Source organism: Salvelinus fontinalis, chromosome 14, assembly GCF_029448725.1.
Source record: "Salvelinus fontinalis isolate EN_2023a chromosome 14, ASM2944872v1, whole genome shotgun sequence".
Classification (NCBI taxonomy): Eukaryota; Metazoa; Chordata; class Actinopteri; order Salmoniformes; family Salmonidae; genus Salvelinus; species Salvelinus fontinalis.
This window is the reverse complement of record NC_074678.1, coordinates 9,007,447-9,027,041: the sequence shown is the minus strand read 5'-3', so window position 1 is coordinate 9,027,041 and position 19,595 is coordinate 9,007,447. Positions and strand designations below refer to the sequence as shown.

The window sequence follows — 19,595 nt, the reverse complement described above, 5'->3', positions numbered from 1 at the left end:
TGTGCTTCTGTCTGTCCCTCCAGGCAGCCCATCAAGGACGTGAACCGTCAGGTGATCTCTAAGAACGTGGCCCCTGAGAGGCTGTGGGTCAACTCCAGGGAGCCAATCAAACAGCCCCTTCTTAAGAAGTTGGCGGGGAACTCTGAGCTCAGCCACCGGGCCTGCCTGGCCTTCACTGATATCCTTTAAATGATAGATGTACTACCTTCTCACCGACAGATGACTTCAACATTATCTTCAAGAGCATCTTTGGAATCCCCTCAACATTACATTTTTTTGTTGTTGTAATTTAGCAAGGACTCTTATCTAGAGTGACATTCTGGTCTTCAGTGAAGTCCTTACTGAAAAGCTACCTCGCTTTCTATTCAGATCCAAAGTGCATGGACAGCGATGCAGACTGAAGATGCAAAATATATATGATATGCGGAAAAACCAGTTGCACTTATTGTACGTGTCTAAATGTGTTACATGTATTTTTGTGGTAGGATGGCAAATGACATGCAGTTTGTTTAAATACAGTTTTCAGAGATGTGTTCGTACCAGTCCTTGACCTGTGTGTACCTATCCTAAAGTACATGGGGGACTACCCCACAAAGCAGATACAGAGTCCTCTAGAGTTGACAGACCAGATCTTTGGCCCAGCCACCAAGGACGAGGCCCTGAGAGACGAGATCTACTGTCAGATCATGAAACAGATGACCAGCAACAACAACAGGTAGACTGTTAGGGCAACAGGTAGACTGTTAGGGCCTGTACAACAACAGGTAGACTGTTAGGGCCTGTACAGCAACAGGTAGACTGTTAGGGCAACAGGTAGACTGTTAGGGCCTGTACAGCAACAGGTAGACTGTTAGGGCAACAGGTAGACTGTTAGGGCCTGTACAACAACAGGTAGACTGTTAGGGCCTGTACAACAACAGGTAGCCTGTTAGGGCCTGTACAACAACAGGTAGACTGTTAGGGCCTGTACAACAACAGGTAGACTGTTAGGGCCTGTACAACAACAGGTAGACTGTTAGGGCCTGTACAACAACAGGTAGACTGTTAGGGCCTGTACAACAACAGGTAGACTGTTAGGGCAACAGGTGGACTGTTAGGGCAACAGGTAGACTGTTAGGGCAACAGGTAGACTGTTAGGGCCTGTACAACAACAGGTAGACTGTTAGGGCCTGTACAACAACAGGTAGACTGTTAGGGCAACAGGTAGACTGTTAGGGCAACAGGTAGACTGTTAGGGCCTGTACAACAACAGGTAGACTGTTAGGGCCTGTACAGCAACAGGTAGACTGTTAGGGCAACAGGTAGACTGTTAGGGCCTGTACAACAACAGGTAGACTGTTAGGGCCTGTACAACAACAGGTAGACTGTTAGGGCCTGTACAACAACAGGTAGACTGTTAGGGCCTGTACAACAACAGGTAGACTGTTAGGGCAACAGGTAGACTGTTAGGGCCTGTACAACAACAGGTAGACTGTTAGGGCCTGTACAACAACAGGTAGACTGTTAGGGAAACAGGTAGACTGTTAGGGCAACAGGTAGACTGTTAGGACAACAGGTAGACTGTTAGGGCAACAGGTAGAATGTTAGGGCCTGTACAACAACAGGTAGACTGTTAGGACAACAGGTAGACTGTTAGGGCAACAGGTGGACTGTTAGGGCCTGTACAACAACAGGTAGACTGTTAGGGCAACAGGTAGACTGTTAGGGCAACAGGTAGACTGTTAGGGCAACAGGTAGAATGTTAGGGCCTGTACAACAACAGGTAGACTGTTAGGGCCTGTACAACAACAGGTAGACTGTTAGGGCCTGTACAACAACAGGTAGACTGTTAGGGCCTGTACAACAACAGGTAGACTGTTAGGGCCTGTACAACAACAGGTAGACTGTTAGGGCCTGTACAACAACAGGTAGACTGTTAGGGCAACAGGTAGACTGTTAGGGCCTGTACAACAACAGGTAGACTGTTAGGGCCTGTACAACAACAGGTAGACTGTTAGGGCCTGTACAACAACAGGTAGACTGTTAGGGCCTGTACAACAACAGGTAGACTGTTAGGGCCTGTACAACAACAGGTAGACTGTTAGGGCCTGTACAACAACAGGTAGACTGTTAGGGCAACAGGTAGACTGTTAGGGCCTGTACAACAACAGGTAGACTGTTAGGGCCTGTACAACAACAGGTAGACTGTTAGGGCCTGTACAACAACAGGTAGACTGTTAGGGCCTGTACAGCAACAGGTAGACTGTTAGGGCCTGTACAACAACAGGTAGACTGTTAGGGCCTGTACAACAACAGGTAGACTGTTAGGGCCTGTACAACAACAGGTAGACTGTTAGGGCCTGTACAACAACAGGTAGACTGTTAGGGCCTGTACAACAACAGGTAGACTCTTAGGGCCTGTACAACAACAGGTAGACTGTTAGGGCCTGTACAACAACAGGTAGACTGTTAGGGCCTGTACAACAACAGGTAGACTGTTAGGGCCTGTACAACAACAGGTAGACTGTTAGGGCCTGTACAACAACAGGTAGACTGTTAGGGCCTGTACAACAACAGGTAGACTGTTAGGGCCTGTACAACAACAGGTAGACTGTTAGGGCCTGTACAACAACAGGTAGACTGTTAGGGCAACAGGTAGACTGTTAGGGCAACAGGTAGACTGTTAGGACAACAGGTAGACTGTTAGGGCAACAGGTAGAATGTTAGGGCCTGTACAACAACAGGTAGACTGTTAGGACAACAGGTAGACTGTTAGGGCAACAGGTGGACTGTTAGGGCCTGTACAACAACAGGTAGACTGTTAGGGCAACAGGTAGACTGTTAGGTCAACAGGTAGACTGTTAGGGCAACAGGTAGAATGTTAGGGCCTGTACAACAACAGGTAGACTGTTAGGGACTGTACAACAACAGGTAGACTGTTAGGGCCTGTACAACAACAGGTAGACTGTTAGGGCCTGTACAACAACAGGTAGACTGTTAGGGCCTGTACAACAACAGGTAGACTGTTAGGGCAACAGGTAGACTGTTAGGGCCTGTACAACAACAGGTAGACTGTTAGGGCCTGTACAACAACAGGTAGACTGTTAGGGCCTGTACAACAACAGGTAGACTGTTAGGGCCTGTACAACAACAGGTAGACTGTTAGGGCCTGTACAACAACAGGTAGACTGTTAGGGCCTGTACAACAACAGGTAGACTGTTAGGGCCTGTACAATAACAGGTAGACTCTTAGGGCCTGTACAACAACAGGTAGACTGTTAGGGCCTGTACAACAACAGGTAGACTGTTAGGGCCTGTACAACAACAGGTAGACTGTTAGGGCCTGTACAACAACAGGTAGACTGTTAGGGCAACAGGTAGACTGTTAGGGCCTGTACAACAACAGGTAGACTGTTAGGGCCTGTACAACAACAGGTAGACTGTTAGGGCCTGTACAACAACAGGTAGACTGTTAGGGCCTGTACAACAACAGGTAGACTGTTAGGGCCTGTACAACAACAGGTAGACTGTTAGGGCCTGTACAACAACAGGTAGACTGTTAGGGCAACAGGTAGACTCTTAGGGCCTGTACAACAACAGGTAGACTGTTAGGGCCTGTACAACAACAGGTAGACTGTTAGGGCCTGTACAACAACAGGTAGACTGTTAGGGCCTGTACAGCAACAGGTAGACTGTTAGGGCAACAGGTAGACTGTTAGGGCCTGTACAACAACAGGTAGACTGTTAGGGCCTGTACAACAACAGGTAGACTGTTAGGGCCTGTACAACAACAGGTAGACTGTTAGGGCCTGTACAACAACAGGTAGACTGTTAGGGCCTGTACAACAACAGGTAGACTGTTAGGGCCTGTACAACAACAGGTAGACTGTTAGGGCAACAGGTAGACTGTTAGGGCCTGTACAACAACAGGTAGACTGTTAGGGCCTGTACAACAACAGGTAGACTGTTAGGGCCTGTACAACAACAGGTAGACTGTTAGGGCCTGTACAGCAACAGGTAGACTGTTAGGGCCTGTACAACAACAGGTAGACTGTTAGGGCCTGTACAACAACAGGTAGACTGTTAGGGCCTGTACAACAACAGGTAGACTGTTAGGGCCTGTACAACAACAGGTAGACTGTTAGGGCCTGTACAATAACAGGTAGACTCTTAGGGCCTGTACAACAACAGGTAGACTGTTAGGGCCTGTACAACAACAGGTAGACTGTTAGGGCCTGTACAACAACAGGTAGACTGTTAGGGCCTGTACAACAACAGGTAGACTGTTAGGGCAACAGGTAGACTGTTAGGGCCTGTACAACAACAGGTAGACTGTTAGGGCCTGTACAACAACAGGTAGACTGTTAGGGCCTGTACAACAACAGGTAGACTGTTAGGGCCTGTACAACAACAGGTAGACTGTTAGGGCCTGTACAACAACAGGTAGACTGTTAGGGCCTGTACAACAACAGGTAGACTGTTAGGGCAGCAGGTAGACTCTTAGGGCCTGTACAACAACAGGTAGACTGTTAGGGCCTGTACAACAACAGGTAGACTGTTAGGGCCTGTACAACAACAGGTAGACTGTTAGGGCCTGTACAGCAACAGGTAGACTGTTAGGGCCTGTACAACAACAGGTAGACTGTTAGGGCCTGTACAACAACAGGTAGACTGTTAGGGCCTGTACAACAACAGGTAGACTGTTAGGGCAACAGGTAGACTGTTAGGGCCTGTACAACAACAGGTAGACTGTTAGGGCCTGTACAACAACAGGTAGACTGTTAGGGCCTGTACAACAACAGGTAGACTGTTAGGGCCTGTACAACAACAGGTAGACTGTTAGGGTCTGTACAACAACAGGTAGACTGTTAGGGCAACAGGTAGACTGTTAGGGCCTGTACAACAACAGGTAGACTGTTAGGGCCTGTACAACAACAGGTAGACTGTTAGGGCCTGTACAACAACAGGTAGACTGTTAGGGCCTGTACAACAACAGGTAGACTGTTAGGGCCTGTACAACAACAGGTAGACTGTTAGGGCAACAGGTAGACTGTTAGGGCCTGTACAACAACAGGTAGACTGTTAGGGCCTGTACAACAACAGGTAGACTGTTAGGGCCTGTACAACAACAGGTAGACTGTTAGGGCCTGTACAACAACAGGTAGACTCTTAGGGCCTGTACAACAACAGGTAGACTGTTAGGGCCTGTACAACAACAGGTAGACTGTTAGGGCAACAGGTAGACTGTTAGGGCCTGTACAACAACAGGTAGACTGTTAGGGCCTGTACAACAACAGGTAGACTGTTAGGGCCTGTACAACAACAGGTAGACTGTTAGGGCCTGTACAGCAACAGGTAGACTGTTAGGGCCTGTACAACAACAGGTAGACTGTTAGGGCCTGTACAACAACAGGTAGACTGTTAGGGCCTGTACAACAACAGGTAGACTGTTAGGGCCTGTACAACAACAGGTAGACTGTTAGGACAACAGGTAGACTGTTAGGGCCTGTACAACAACAGGTAGACTCTTAGGGCCTGTACAACAACAGGTAGACTGTTAGGACAACAGGTAGACTGTTAGGGCCTGTACAACAACAGGTAGACTCTTAGGGCCTGTACAACAACAGGTAGACTGTTAGGGCCTGTACAACAACAGGTAGACTGTTAGGGCAACAGGTAGACTGTTAGGGCCTGTACAACAACAGGTAGACTGTTAGGGCCTGTACAGCAACAGGTAGACTGTTAGGGCCTGTACAACAACAGGTAGACTGTTAGGGCCTGTACAACAACAGGTACACTGTTAGGGCCTGTACAACAACAGGTAGACTGTTAGGGGCTGTACAACAACAGGTAGACTGTTAGGGCCTGTACAACAACAGGTAGACTGTTAGGGCCTGTACAACAACAGGTAGACTGTTAGGGCCTGTACAACAACAGGTAGACTGTTAGGGCCTGTACAACAACAGGTAGACTGTTAGGGCCTGTACAGCAACAGGTAGACTGTTAGGGCCTGTACAGCAACGGGTAGACTGTTAGGGCCTGTACAACAACAGGTAGACTGTTAGGGCCTGTACAACAACAGGTAGACTGTTAGGGCCTGTACAACAACAGGTAGACTGTTAGGGCCTGTACACCAACAGGTAGACTGTTAGGGCCTGTACAGCAACAGGTTGACTGTTAGGGCCTGTACAACAACAGGTAGACTGTTAGGGCAACAGGTAGACTGTTAGGGCCTGTACAACAACAGGTAGACTGTTAGGGCCTGTACAACAACAGGTAGACTGTTAGGGCCTGTACAACAACAGGTAAACTGTTAGGGCCTGTACAACAACAGGTAGACTCTTAGGGCCTGTACAACAACAGGTAGACTGTTAGGGCCTGTACAACAACAGGTAGACTGTTAGGGCAACAGGTAGACTGTTAGGGCCTGTACAACAACAGGTAGACTGTTAGGGCCTGTACAGCAACAGGTAGACTGTTAGGGCCTGTACAACAACAGGTAGACTGTTAGGGCCTGTACAACAACAGGTACACTGTTAGGGCCTGTACAACAACAGGTAGACTGTTAGGGGCTGTACAACAACAGGTAGACTGTTAGGGCCTGTACAACAACAGGTAGACTGTTAGGGCCTGTACAACAACAGGTAGACTGTTAGGGCCTGTACAACAACAGGTAGACTGTTAGGGCCTGTACAACAACAGGTAGACTGTTAGGGCCTGTACAGCAACAGGTAGACTGTTAGGGCCTGTACAGCAACGGGTAGACTGTTAGGGCCTGTACAACAACAGGTAGACTGTTAGGGCCTGTACAACAACAGGTAGACTGTTAGGGCCTGTACAACAACAGGTAGACTGTTAGGGCCTGTACACCAACAGGTAGACTGTTAGGGCCTGTACAGCAACAGGTTGACTGTTAGGGCCTGTACAACAACAGGTAGACTGTTAGGGCAACAGGTAGACTGTTAGGGCCTGTACAACAACAGGTAGACTGTTAGGGCCTGTACAACAACAGGTAGACTGTTAGGGCCTGTACAACAACAGGTAAACTGTTAGGGCCTGTACAACAACAGGTAGACTCTTAGGGCCTGTACAACAACAGGTAGACTGTTAGGGCCTGTACAACAACAGGTAGACTGTTAGGGCCTGTACAACAACAGGTAGACTGTTAGGGCCTGTACAACAACAGGTAGACTGTTAGGGCCTGTACAACAACAGGTAGACTGTTAGGGCCTGTACAACAACAGGTAGACTGTTAGGGCCTGTACAACAACAGGTAGACTCTTAGGGCCTGTACAACAACAGGTAGACTGTTAGGGCCTGTACAACAACAGGTAGACTGTTAGGGCAACAGGTAGACTGTTAGGGCCTGTACAACAACAGGTAGACTGTTAAGGCCTGTACAACAACAGGTAGACTGTTAGGACAACAGGTAGACTGTTAGGGCCTGTACAACAACAGGTAGACTGTTAGGGCCTGTACAACAACAGGTAGACTGTTAGGGCCTGTACAACAACAGGTAGACTGTTAGGGCCTGTACAACAACAGGTAGACTGTTAGGGCCTGTACAACAACAGGTAGACTGTTAGGGCCTGTACAACAACAGGTAGACTGTTAGGGCCTGTACAACAACAGGTAGACTGTTAGCGCCTGTACAACAACAGGTAGCCTGTTAGGGCCTGTACAACAACAGGTAGACTGTTAGGACAACAGGTAGACTGTTAGGGCCTGTACAACAACAGGTAGACTGTTAGGGCAACAGGTAGACTGTTAGGGCCTGTACAACAACAGGTAGACTGTTAGGACAACAGGTAGACTGTTAGGGCCTGTACAACAACAGGTAGACTGTTAGGGCCTGTACAACAACAGGTAGACTGTTAGGGCCTGTACAACAACAGGTAGACTGTTAGGACAACAGGTAGACTGTTAGGGCAACAGGTAGACTGTTAGGGCCTGTAGAACAACAGGTAGACTGTTAGGGCAACAGGTAGACTGTTAGGGCCTGTACAACAACAGGTAGACTGTTAGGGCCTGTACAACAACAGGTAGACTGTTAGGGCCTGTACAACAACAGGTAGACTGTTAGGACAACAGGTAGACTGTTAGGGCCTGTACAACAACAGGTAGACTGTTAGGGCCTGTACAACAACAGGTAGACTGTTAGGGCAACAGGTAGACTGTTAGGGCAACAGGTAGACTGTTAGGGCCTGTACAGCAACAGGTAGACTGTTAGGGCAACAGGTAGACTGTTAGGGCCTGTACAGCAACAGGTAGACTGTTAGGGCCTGCTTCCCAGACGCGGATATGGATTAGCAAAGACTAAAAATATGAAATGTTCAATGGAGATTCTTAATGTCAGTCCAGGGGTAGACTTAATCTGTGTAAATCATGAGGGGCTTTTTAACTGTAATCTAAATACATGGTAGAATGAACCCGTTTGGAAAGATATTTGAAACAGAGCTACAGAGGAGAGGACAACATAGGAGAGGACAAGAGAGGAGAGGACAAGAGAGGAGAGGACAAGAGAGGAGAGGACAAGAGAGGAGAGGACAAGAGAGGAGAGGACAAGAGAGGAGAGTACAACAGAGGAGAGGACAACATAGGAGAGGACAACATAGGAGAGGACAACGGAGGAGAGGACAACGGAGGAGAGGACAACGGAGGAGAGGACAAGAGAGGAGAGGACAAGAGAGGAGAGGACAAGAGAGGAGAGGACAAGAGAGGAGAGGACAAGAGAGGAGAGGACAAGAGAGGAGAGGACAAGAGAGGAGAGGACAACGGAGGAGAGGACAACATAGGAGAGGACAACGGAGGAGAGGACAACGGAGGAGAGGACAACGGAGGAGAGGACAACGGAGGAGATGACAACAGAAGACAACAGAGGAGAGGACAACAAAGGAGAGGACAACAGAATACAACAGAGGAGAGGACAACAGAAGACATCAGAGGAGAGGACAACAGAAGACATCGGAGGAGAGGACATCAGAGGAGAGGACAACAGAGGAGAGGGCAACAGAAGACATCAGAGGAGAGGACAACAGAAGACAACAGAGGAGAGGAAAACAGAAGACAACAGAGGAGAGGACAATAGAGGAGAGGACAACACAAGACAACAGAGGAGAGGACAACAAAAGACAACAGAGGAGAGGATATCAGAGGAGAGGATATCAGAGGAGAGGACAACAGAAGACAACAGAGGAGAGGACAACAGAAGACAACGGAGGAGAGGACAACAGAAGACAACGGAGGAGAGGACAACAGAGGAGAGGACAACAGAAGACAACAGAGGAGAGGACATCAGAGGAGAGGACAATAGAAGACAACAGAGGAGAGGATATCAGAGGAGAGGACATCAGAGGATATGACAACAGAGGAGAGGACATCAGAGGAGAGGACAATAGAAGACAACAGAGGAGAGGATATCAGAGGAGAGGACATCAGAGGAGAGGACATCAGAGGAGAGGACAACAGAGGAGAGGACAACAGATGAGAGGACAACAGAGGAGAGGACAACAGAAGACAACAGAGGAGAGGACAACAGAAGACAACAGAGGAGAGGACAACAGAAGACATCAGAGGAGAGGACAACAGAAGACAACAGAGGAGAGGACAACAGAAGAGGGGACAACGGAGGAGAGGAAAACAGAGGAGAGGACAACAGAAGACAACGGAGGAGAGGACATCAGAGGAGAGGACAATAGAAGACAACGGAGGAGAGGACAACAGAGGAGAGGACAACAGAGGACAACAGAAGAGGGGACAACGGAGGAGAGGACAACAGAGGAGAGGACAACAGAAGACAACAGAGGAGAGGATAATAGAAGACAACGGAGGAGAGGATATCAGAGGAGAGGACAACGGAAGACAACAGAGGAGAGGACAACAGAAGACAACAGAGGAGAGGACAACAGAGGAGAGGACAACAGAAGACATCAGAGGAGAGGACAACAGAAGACAACAGAGGAGAGGAAACAGAAGACAACAGAGGAGAGGACAACAGAAGACATCAGAGGAGAGGACAACAGAAGACAACAGAGGAGAGGACAACAGAAGACAACAGAGGAGAGGACAACAGAAGAGGGGACAACGGAGGAGAGGACAACAGAGGAGAGGACAACAGAAGACAACGGAGGAGAGGACATCAGAGGAGAGGACAATAGAAGACAACGGAGGAGAGGACAACAGAGGAGAGGACAACAGAGGACAACAGAAGTGGGGACAACGGAGGAGAGGACAACAGAGGAGAGGACAACAGAAGACAACAGAGGAGAGGACAATAGAAGACAACGGAGGAGAGGATATCAGAGGAGAGGACAACGGAAGACAACAGAGGAGAGGACAACAGAAGACAACAGAGGAGAGGACAACAGAGGAGAGGACAACAGAAGACATCAGAGGAGAGGACAACAGAAGACAACAGAGGAGAGGAAAACAGAAGACAACAGAGGAGAGGAAAACAGAAGACAACAGAGGAGAGGACAACAGAAGACAACAGAGGAGAGGACAACAGAAGACAACAGAGGAGAGGACAACAAAAGACAACAGAGGAGAGGATATCAGAGGAGAGGATATCAGAGGAGAGGACAACAGAAGACAACAGAGGAGAGGACAACAGAAGACAACGGAGGAGAGGACGACAGAAGACAACGGAGGAGAGGACAACAGAGGAGAGGACAACAGAAGACAACAGAGGAGAGGACAACAGAAGACAACGGAGGAGAGGACAACAGAGGAGAGGACAACAGAAGACAACAGAGGAGAGGACATCAGAGGAGAGGACAATAGAAGACAACAGAGGAGAGGACATCAGAGGAGAGGACAACAGAGGAGAGGACATCAGAGGATATGACAACAGAGGAGTGGACATCAGAGGAGAGGACAATAGAAGACAACAGAGGAGAGGATATCAGAGGAGAGGACATCAGAGGAGAGGACAACAGAGGAGAGGACATCAGAGGAGAGGACAACAGAGGAGAGGGCAACATAAGACAACAGAGGAGAGGACAACAGAAGACAACAGAGGAGAGGACAACAGAAGACATCAGAGGAGAGGACAACAGAAGACAACAGAGGAGAGGACAACAGAAGACAACAGAGGAGAGGACAACAGAGGAGAGGACAACAGAAGAGGGGACAACAGAGGAGAGGACAACAGAGGAGAGGACAACAGAAGACAACGGAGGAGAGGACATCAGAGGAGAGGACAATAGAAGACAACGGAGGAGAGGACAACAGAGGAGAGGACAACAGAGGACAACAGAAGAGGGGACAACGGAGGAGAGGACAACAGAGGAGAGGACAACAGAAGACAACAGAGGAGAAGACAACGGATGAGAGGACAGCAGAAGACAACAGAGGAGAGGACATCAGAGGAGAGGACAATAGAAGACAACGGAGGAGAGGATATCAGAGGAGAGGACAACAGAGGAGAGGACATCAGAGGAGAGGACAACAGAAGACAACAGAGGAGAGGACAACAGAAGACAACAGAGGAGAGGACAACAGAAGACAACAGAGGAGAGGACAACAGAGGAGAGGACAACAGAAGACAACAGAGGAGAGGACAACAGAAGACAACAGAGGAGAGGACAACCGAAGACATCAGAGGAGAGGACAACAGAAGACAACAGAGGAGAGGACAACAGAAGACAACAGAGGAGCGGACAACAGAAGACAACAGAGGAGAGGACAACAGAGGAGAGGACAACAGAGGAGAGGACATCAGAGGAGAGGACATCGGAGGAGAGGACAACAGAGGAGAGGACAACAGAGGAGAGGACAACAAAAGACAACAGAGGATATGACAACAGAGGATATGACAACAGAGGAGAGAACAACAGAGGAGAGGACAACAGAAGACAACGGAGGAGAGGACATCAGAGGAGAGGATAACAGAAGACAACGGAGGAGAGGATATCAGAGGAGAGGACAACAGAGGAGAGGACATCAGAGGAGAGGACAATAGAAGACAACGGAGGAGAGGACATCAGAAGACAACGGAGGAGAGGACATCAGAGGAGAGGACATCAGAGGAGAGGACAACAGAGGAGAGGACAACAGAGGAGAGGACAACAGAGGAGAAGAAAACAGAAGAGTGGACAACGGAGGAGAGGACAACAGAAGACAACGGAGGAGAGGACAACAGAAGACAACAGAGGATAGGACATCAGAGGAGAGGACAATAGAAGACAACGGAGGAGAGGATATCAGAGGAGAGGACAACGGAGGAAAGGACAACGGAGGAGAGGCCAACGGAAGACAACAGAGGAGAGGACAACAGAGGAGAGGACAACAGAAGAGAGGACAATGGAGGAGAGGACAACGGAAGACAACTGAGGAGAGGACAACAGAGGAGAGGACAACAGAAGACAACAGAGGAGAGGACAACAGAAGACAACAGAGGAGAGGACAACAGAGGAGAGGACAACCGAAGACATCAGAGGAGAGGACAACAGAAGACAACAGAGGAGAGGACAACAGAAGACAACAGAGGAACGGACAACAGAAGACAACAGAGGAGAGGACAACAGAGGAGAGGACAACAGAGGAGAGGACATCAGAGGAGAGGACATCGGAGGAGAGGACAACAGAGGAGAGGACAATGGAGGAGAGGACAACAGAGGAGAGGACAACAAAAGACAACAGAGGATATGACAACAGAGGATATGACAACAGAGGAGAGAACAACAGAGGAGAGGACAACAGAAGACAACGGAGGAGAGGACATCAGAGGAGAGGATAACAGAAGACAACGGAGGAGAGGATATCAGAGGAGAGGACAACAGAGGAGAGGACATCAGAGGAGAGGGCAATAGAAGACAACGGAGGAGAGGACATCAGAAGACAACGGAGGAGAGGACATCAGAGGAGAGGACAACAGAGGAGAGGACAACAGAGGAGAGGACAACAGAGGAGAAGAAAACAGAAGAGGGGACAACGGAGGAGAGGACAACAGAGGAGAGGACAACAGAAGACAACGGAGGAGAGGACATCAGAGGAGAGGACAATAGAAGACAACGGAGGAGAGGATATCAGAGGAGAGGACAACGGAGGAAAGGACAACGGAGGAGAGGCCAACGGAAGACAACAGAGGAGAGGACAACAGAGGAGAGGACAACAGAAGAGAGGACAATGGAGGAGAGGACAACGGAAGACAACGGAGGAGAGGACAACAGAGGAGAGGACAACAGAAGACAACAGAGGAGAGGACAACAGAAGACAACGGAGGAGAGGACAACAGAGGAGAGGACAACAGAAGACAACAGAGGAGAGGACATCAGAGGAGAGGACAATAGAAGACAACAGAGGAGAGGATATCAGAGGAGAGGACAACAGAGGAGAGGACATCAGAGGATATGACAACAGAGGAGAGAACAACAGAGGAGAGGACAACAGAAGACAACGTAGGAGAGGATATCAGAGGAGAGGACAACGGAGGAGAGGCCAACGGAAGACAACAGAGGAGAGGACAACAGAGGAGAGGACAACAGAGGAGAGGACAACAGAGGAGAGGACAACAGAAGAGAGGACAACGGAAGACAACGGAGGAGAGGACAAGAGGAGAGGACAACAGAGGAGAGGACAACAGAGGAGAGGACAACGGAGGAGAGGACAACAGAAGACAACGGAGGAGAGGACAACAGAAGACAACAGAGGAGAGGACAACAGAGGAGAGGACAACGGAGGAGAGGACAACGGAGGAGAGGACAACAGAAGACAACAGAGGACAGGACAATAGAGGAGAGGACAACAGAGGAGAGGACAACAGAGGAGAGGACAACAGAGGAGAGGACAACAGAGGAGAAGACAACAGAGGAGAGGACAACAGAAGACAACAGAGGAGAGGACAACGGAGGAGAGGACAACGGAGGAGAGGACAACGGAGGAGAGGACAACGGAGGAGAGGACAACAGAGGAGAGGACAACAGAGGAGAGGACAACAGAGGAGAGGACAACAGAGGAGAGGACAACAGAGCAGAGGACAACAGAAGACAACGGAGGAGAGGACAACAGAAGACAACAGAGGATAGGACAACAGAGGATAGGACAATAGAAGACAACAGAGGAGAGGACAACAGAAGACAACAGAGAGGACAAAAGAGGAGAGGACAACAGAAGACAACAGAGGAGAGGACAACAGAAGACAACAGAGGAGAGGACAACAGAAGACATCAGAGGAGAGGACAACAGAGGAGAGGACAACAGAAGACATCAGAGGAGAGGACAACAGAGGACATCAGAGGAGAGGACAACAGAAGACAACAGAGGAGAGGACAACAGAAGACAACAGAGGAGAGGACAAGAGAGGACATCAGAGGAGAGGACAACAGAAGACATCAGAGGAGAGGACAACAGAAGACATCAGAGGAGAGGACAACAGAAGACATCAGAGGAGAGGACAACAGAAGACAACAGAGGAGAGGACAACAGAAGACAACAGAGGAGAGGACAACAGAAGACATCAGAGGAGAGGACAACAGAAGACAACAGAGGAGAGGACAACAGAAGACAACAGAGGAGAGGACAACATAGACAACAGAGGAGAAGACAACGGAGGAGAGGACAATGGAGGAGAGGACAACAGAGGAGAGGACAACAGAAGACAACAGAGGAGAGGACAACAGAAGACAACAGAGGAGAGGACAACGGAGGAGAGGACAACGGAGGAGAGGACAACGGAGGAGAGGACAACAGAGGAGAGGACAACAGAGGAGAGGACAACAGAGGAGAGGACAACAGAGGAGAGGACAACAGAGGAGAGGACAACAGAAGACAACGGAGGAGAGGACATCAGAGGAGAGGACAATAGAAGACAACGGAGGAGAGGATATCAGAGGAGAGGACAACGGAGAAGAGGACAACGGAGGAGAGGCCAACGGAAGACAACAGAGGAGAGGACAACAGAGGAGAGGACAACAGAGGAGAGGACAACAGAGGAGAGGACAACAGAAGAGAGGACAACGGAGGAGAGGACAACGGAAGACAACGGAGGAGAGGACAACAGAGGAGAGGACAACAGAGGAGAGGACAACGGAGGAGAGGACAACAGAAGACAACGGAGGAGAGGACAACAGAAGACAACAGAGGAGAGGACAACAGAGGAGAGGACAACAGAGGAGAGGACAACAGAGGAGAGGACAACAGAGGAGAGGACAACAGAGGAGAGGACAACAGAGGAGAGGACAACAGAGGAGATGACAATGGAGGAGAGGACAACAGAGGAGAGGACAACAGAAGACAACAGAGGACAGGACAACAGAGGAGAGGACAACAGAGGAGAGGACAACAGAGGAGAGGACAACAGAAGACAACAGAGGAGAGGACAACAGAGGAGAGGACAACGGAGGAGAGGACAACAGAGGAGAGGACAACAGAAGACAACGGAGGAGAGGACAACAGAAGACAACAGAGGATAGGACAACAGAGGATAGGACAACAGAAGACAACAGAGGAGAGGACAACAGAAGACAACAGAGGAGAGGACAACAGAAGACATCAGAGGAGAGGACAACAGAGGAGAGGACAACAGAAGACATCAGAGGAGAGGACAACAGAGGACATCAGAGGAGAGGACAACAGAAGACAACAGAGGAGAGGACAACAGAAGACAACAGAGGAGAGGACAACAGAAGACATCAGAGGAGAGGACCACAGAAGACATCAGAGGAGAGGACAACAGAAGACAACAGAGGAGAGGACAACAAAAGACAACAGAGGAGAAGACAACGGAGGAGAGGACAACGGAGGAGAGGACAACAGAAGACAACGGAGGAGAAGACAACGGAGGAGAGGACAACGGAGGAGAGGACAACAGAGGAGAGGACAACAGAATACAACAGAGGAGAGGACAACAGAAGACAACAGATGAGAGGACAACAGAAGACAACAGAGAGGACAACAGAGGAGAGGACAACAGAAGACAACAGAGGAGAGGACAACAGAGGAGAGGACAACAGAAGACAACAGAGGAGAGGACAACAGAAGACAACAGAGGAGAGGACAACAGAAGACAACAGAGGAGAAGACAACGGAGGAGAGGACAACGGAGGAGAGGACAACTGAAAAGGACAACAGAGGAAAGGACATTTTTTTAGCAAAAATGTGGGGCTGAAAACAGGGCCCCACCTGCCTTAATGACGGGTCGCCACTGCTCCTATACGTAGATGGGAGGTTGTACAACACAGGGGGAAGAAGAGTTTTTCCTAATGTGGTGTTGCTGAGTCTGTAACAATGATGTTGTAACATCGCCAGCCCAGGTTCAGTCTGGAGCAAGACTGGCAGCTGCTGTGTCTGTGCTGTTGTCCCTGATGATGATAATGATGGTGTTGATGTTGGTGTCAGGTTCAGTTTGGAGCAGGGCTGGCAGTTGCTGTGGCTGTGCTGTTGTCCCTGATGATGATAATGATGGTGTTGATGTTGGTGTCAGGTTCAGTTTGGAGCAGGGCTGGCAGTTGCTGTGGCTGTGCTGTGGTCTCTTCCCTCCAAGCCAGTCGCTGCTCAAACACACCCAGCGTTTCCTGGAGTCCCGGCGACGTGAAGCCCTGGCCCCCGACTGTCTACAGCGCCTACAGGGATCACTGAGGTACATGAGCACATCAAATACTGAATGTCTTCACTTCACACCCATTAGAGGAGGTCTAGTAGACTGTATCTCCTCAACACCATTAGAGGAGGTCTAGTAGACTGTATCTCCTCAACACCATTAGAGGAGGTCTGTATCTCCTCAACCCCATTAGAGGAGGTCTGTATTTCCTCAACCCCATTAGAGGAGGTCTGTATCTCCTCAACCCCATTAGAGGAGGTCTGTATCTCCTCAACCCCATTAGAGGAGGTCTGTATTTCCTCAACCCCATTAGAGGAGGTCTGTATCTCCTCAACCCCATTAGAGGAGGTCTATTAGACTGTATCTCCTCAACCCCATTAGAGGAGGTCTACTAGACTGTATCTCCTCAACCCCATTAGAGGAGGTCTACTAGACTGTATCTCCTCACAACCCCATTAGAGGAGGTCTGTATCTCCTCAACCCCATTAGAGGAGGTCTATTAGACTGTATCTCCTCAACCCCATTAGAGGAGGTCTACTAGACTGTATCTCCTCACAACCCCATTAGAGGAGGTCTGTATCTCCTCAACCCCATTAGAGGAGGTCTATTAGACTGTATCTCCTCAACCCCATTAGATGAGGTCTACTAGACTGTATCTCCTCAACCCCATTAGAGGAGGTCTACTAGACTGTATCTCCTCAACCCCATTAGAGGAGGTCTACTAGACTGTATCTCCTCAACCCCATTAGAGGAGGTCTACTAGACTGTATCTCCTCAACCCCATTAGAGGAGGTCTGTATCTCCTCAACCCCATTAGAGGAGGTCTGTATCTCCTCAACCCCATTAGAGGAGGTCTACTAAACTGTATCTCCTCAGTCCAGCGGTTCATAAAAAAAATTCAGCTTGGGACACAATTTAGAAATGTTGTTTTCCTGGGTCCCAAGGTAAATATACAACTACACATAAATATCGGTACATTTCATTGTCCTTATGCCTAAAACAAATGCAATATAGACAAAAACAAATATCAATGAAAATATAATATTCATATAAATATCTATTCATGTTCATTTCCCCCCATTAAAACACTATTACATATCTGTCTAGGTTGGACCTGTTGCTGCTAACATACAACACATCATTTACATTCTGAACTGGAACAAACTGGTTGATCACATCACACAGATGAATAACAGAACAGACACACAGGCTTCGTGAAACACTAAGACACAGTAGAGATGAACAATGATCAAGTCTACTGTACATCTTACTGTAGAAATTACTGTACATCTTACTGTAGAAATTACTGTAAATCTTACTATACATCTGACTATAGAAATTACTGTACATCTTACTGTACATCTGACTATAGAAATTACTGTACATCTTACTGTAGAAATTACTGTACATCTTACTGTAGAAATTACTGTACATCTTACTGTAGAAATTACTGTACATCTTACTGTAGAAATTACTGTACATCTTACTGTAGAAATTACTGTACATCTTACTGTACATCTGACTATAGAAATTACTGTACATCTTACTGTAGAAATTACTGTACATCTTACTGTAGAAATTACTGTACATCTTACTGTAGAAATTACTGTACATCTTACTGTAGAAATTACTGTACATCTTACTGTAGAAATTACTGTACATCTTACTGTAGAAATTACTGTACATCTTACTATAGAAATTACTGTACATCTTACTGTACATCTGACTATAGAAATTACTGTACATCTTACTATAGAAATAAAGTCTAGGTTGGAACTGTTGCTGTTTAAAAAAAATACAAAACATTAAAAAATATATCTGAACGAGAATAAACTGATTAATCACATCACACAGATGTTGCCCAGAAAACACACACACACACACACACACACACACACACACACACACACACACACACACACACACACACACACACACACACACACACACACACACTTCCTGTTGTAGATGAACAACCCAGAACAGTGTGAGTGGGTTTACCTCAAGAAGCATCTTGCTTTAATCAGTTCATTCCAGTTCAGAATAACAATTATTATTGTATTTTAACAGCAACAGTTCCAACCTAGACTAGTTTTCAACAGTAATTTCTACAGTAAGATATACAGTAGGCCTGATCATTGTTCATCTTCACCTGTACTGTTACTTAGGGTTGCCCTATCAGTAGCTAGCTTGCTTTGGCGAATGTTAGCTATTAGCTGTGTACAAGACCAGGGGATTGTTTGAAAGAGAAACTCACATCTACTACTATGAGAGAGAGTACTCCATTATTTCTGCTAATCAACACCTGTTATAAAATGACAACAATGCCTCGCTAGCTGACTTACTTATCCACTGTCGAAGCAGTTTCCTGAAGTATTCTGCCCTGTTCTGACAGAACTCCCTGGGTTTACCGTCATGCTGTGGATGTTTTGGTCAGGACGTGTCGTTTTATTCATTTGTTCGTTATATGAGAGACTCATTACTAAGCACAAAACACATTGTGGGCGCTCCTCGTTATACGTTTCTATGAAAGAGAGAGAAACTCATCACTGTATTTGCGTTTCATGACGATTGAGCTCAGACACAACTTGTGGCTAGCATGAGTCCATTTGATGACAGCGGGTGAGTGATGGCGAGTGAGAATGACACGTCAGTGGCTGACGGCGCATCGTCTGCTGCCTGAACCACAGCGCTGCGATATTCAAAAAATAACCTACAGAAAAAAAGATCCGGTGAACCGCGAGGCACACCGGCATCTCCCTCTCACACTCGCTCAGCTGCCAAACTGAGCAGAGACCGCTGCTTAGGCAGAGAGTGCAGATGCACTTGGCCAAATCAGTAATTCATGAAATAGTTATACATTTACTTTGACACGTCGCGACCTACCGTTAACAGGTTGTGACGTGCCAGAGTAAATTTATAACTATTTCATGAATTACTGATTTGGCCAAGAGTGTGGTGCCTAGTAAAACCAAGGATGTTGCTTCAGTTCTAGCAGGCATCAGGTGAAGGTGGTTGGTTAGGGTTAGAGGTCAGGGGTTAGAGGTGAAGGTGGTTGGTTAGGGTTAGAGGTCAG

At 48.0% G+C, this 19,595-nt stretch overlaps 1 protein-coding gene across 3 annotated transcripts in view; it reads left to right on the top strand.

The window, feature by feature from the left end:
* The window catches only part of LOC129869462 (unconventional myosin-VIIa), a 100,731-nt gene that overhangs the window by 63,210 nt on the left and 17,926 nt on the right, over positions 1-19,595 (top strand). For all 3 annotated transcript variants that reach the window (XM_055943909.1, XM_055943908.1, XM_055943911.1), the window contains 3 exons: positions 24-178; positions 562-715; positions 16,403-16,558. In XM_055943909.1, the coding sequence (XP_055799884.1) occupies positions 24-178; positions 562-715; positions 16,403-16,558 (465 nt within the window). The remainder of the gene's footprint in view (positions 1-23; positions 179-561; positions 716-16,402; positions 16,559-19,595) is intronic.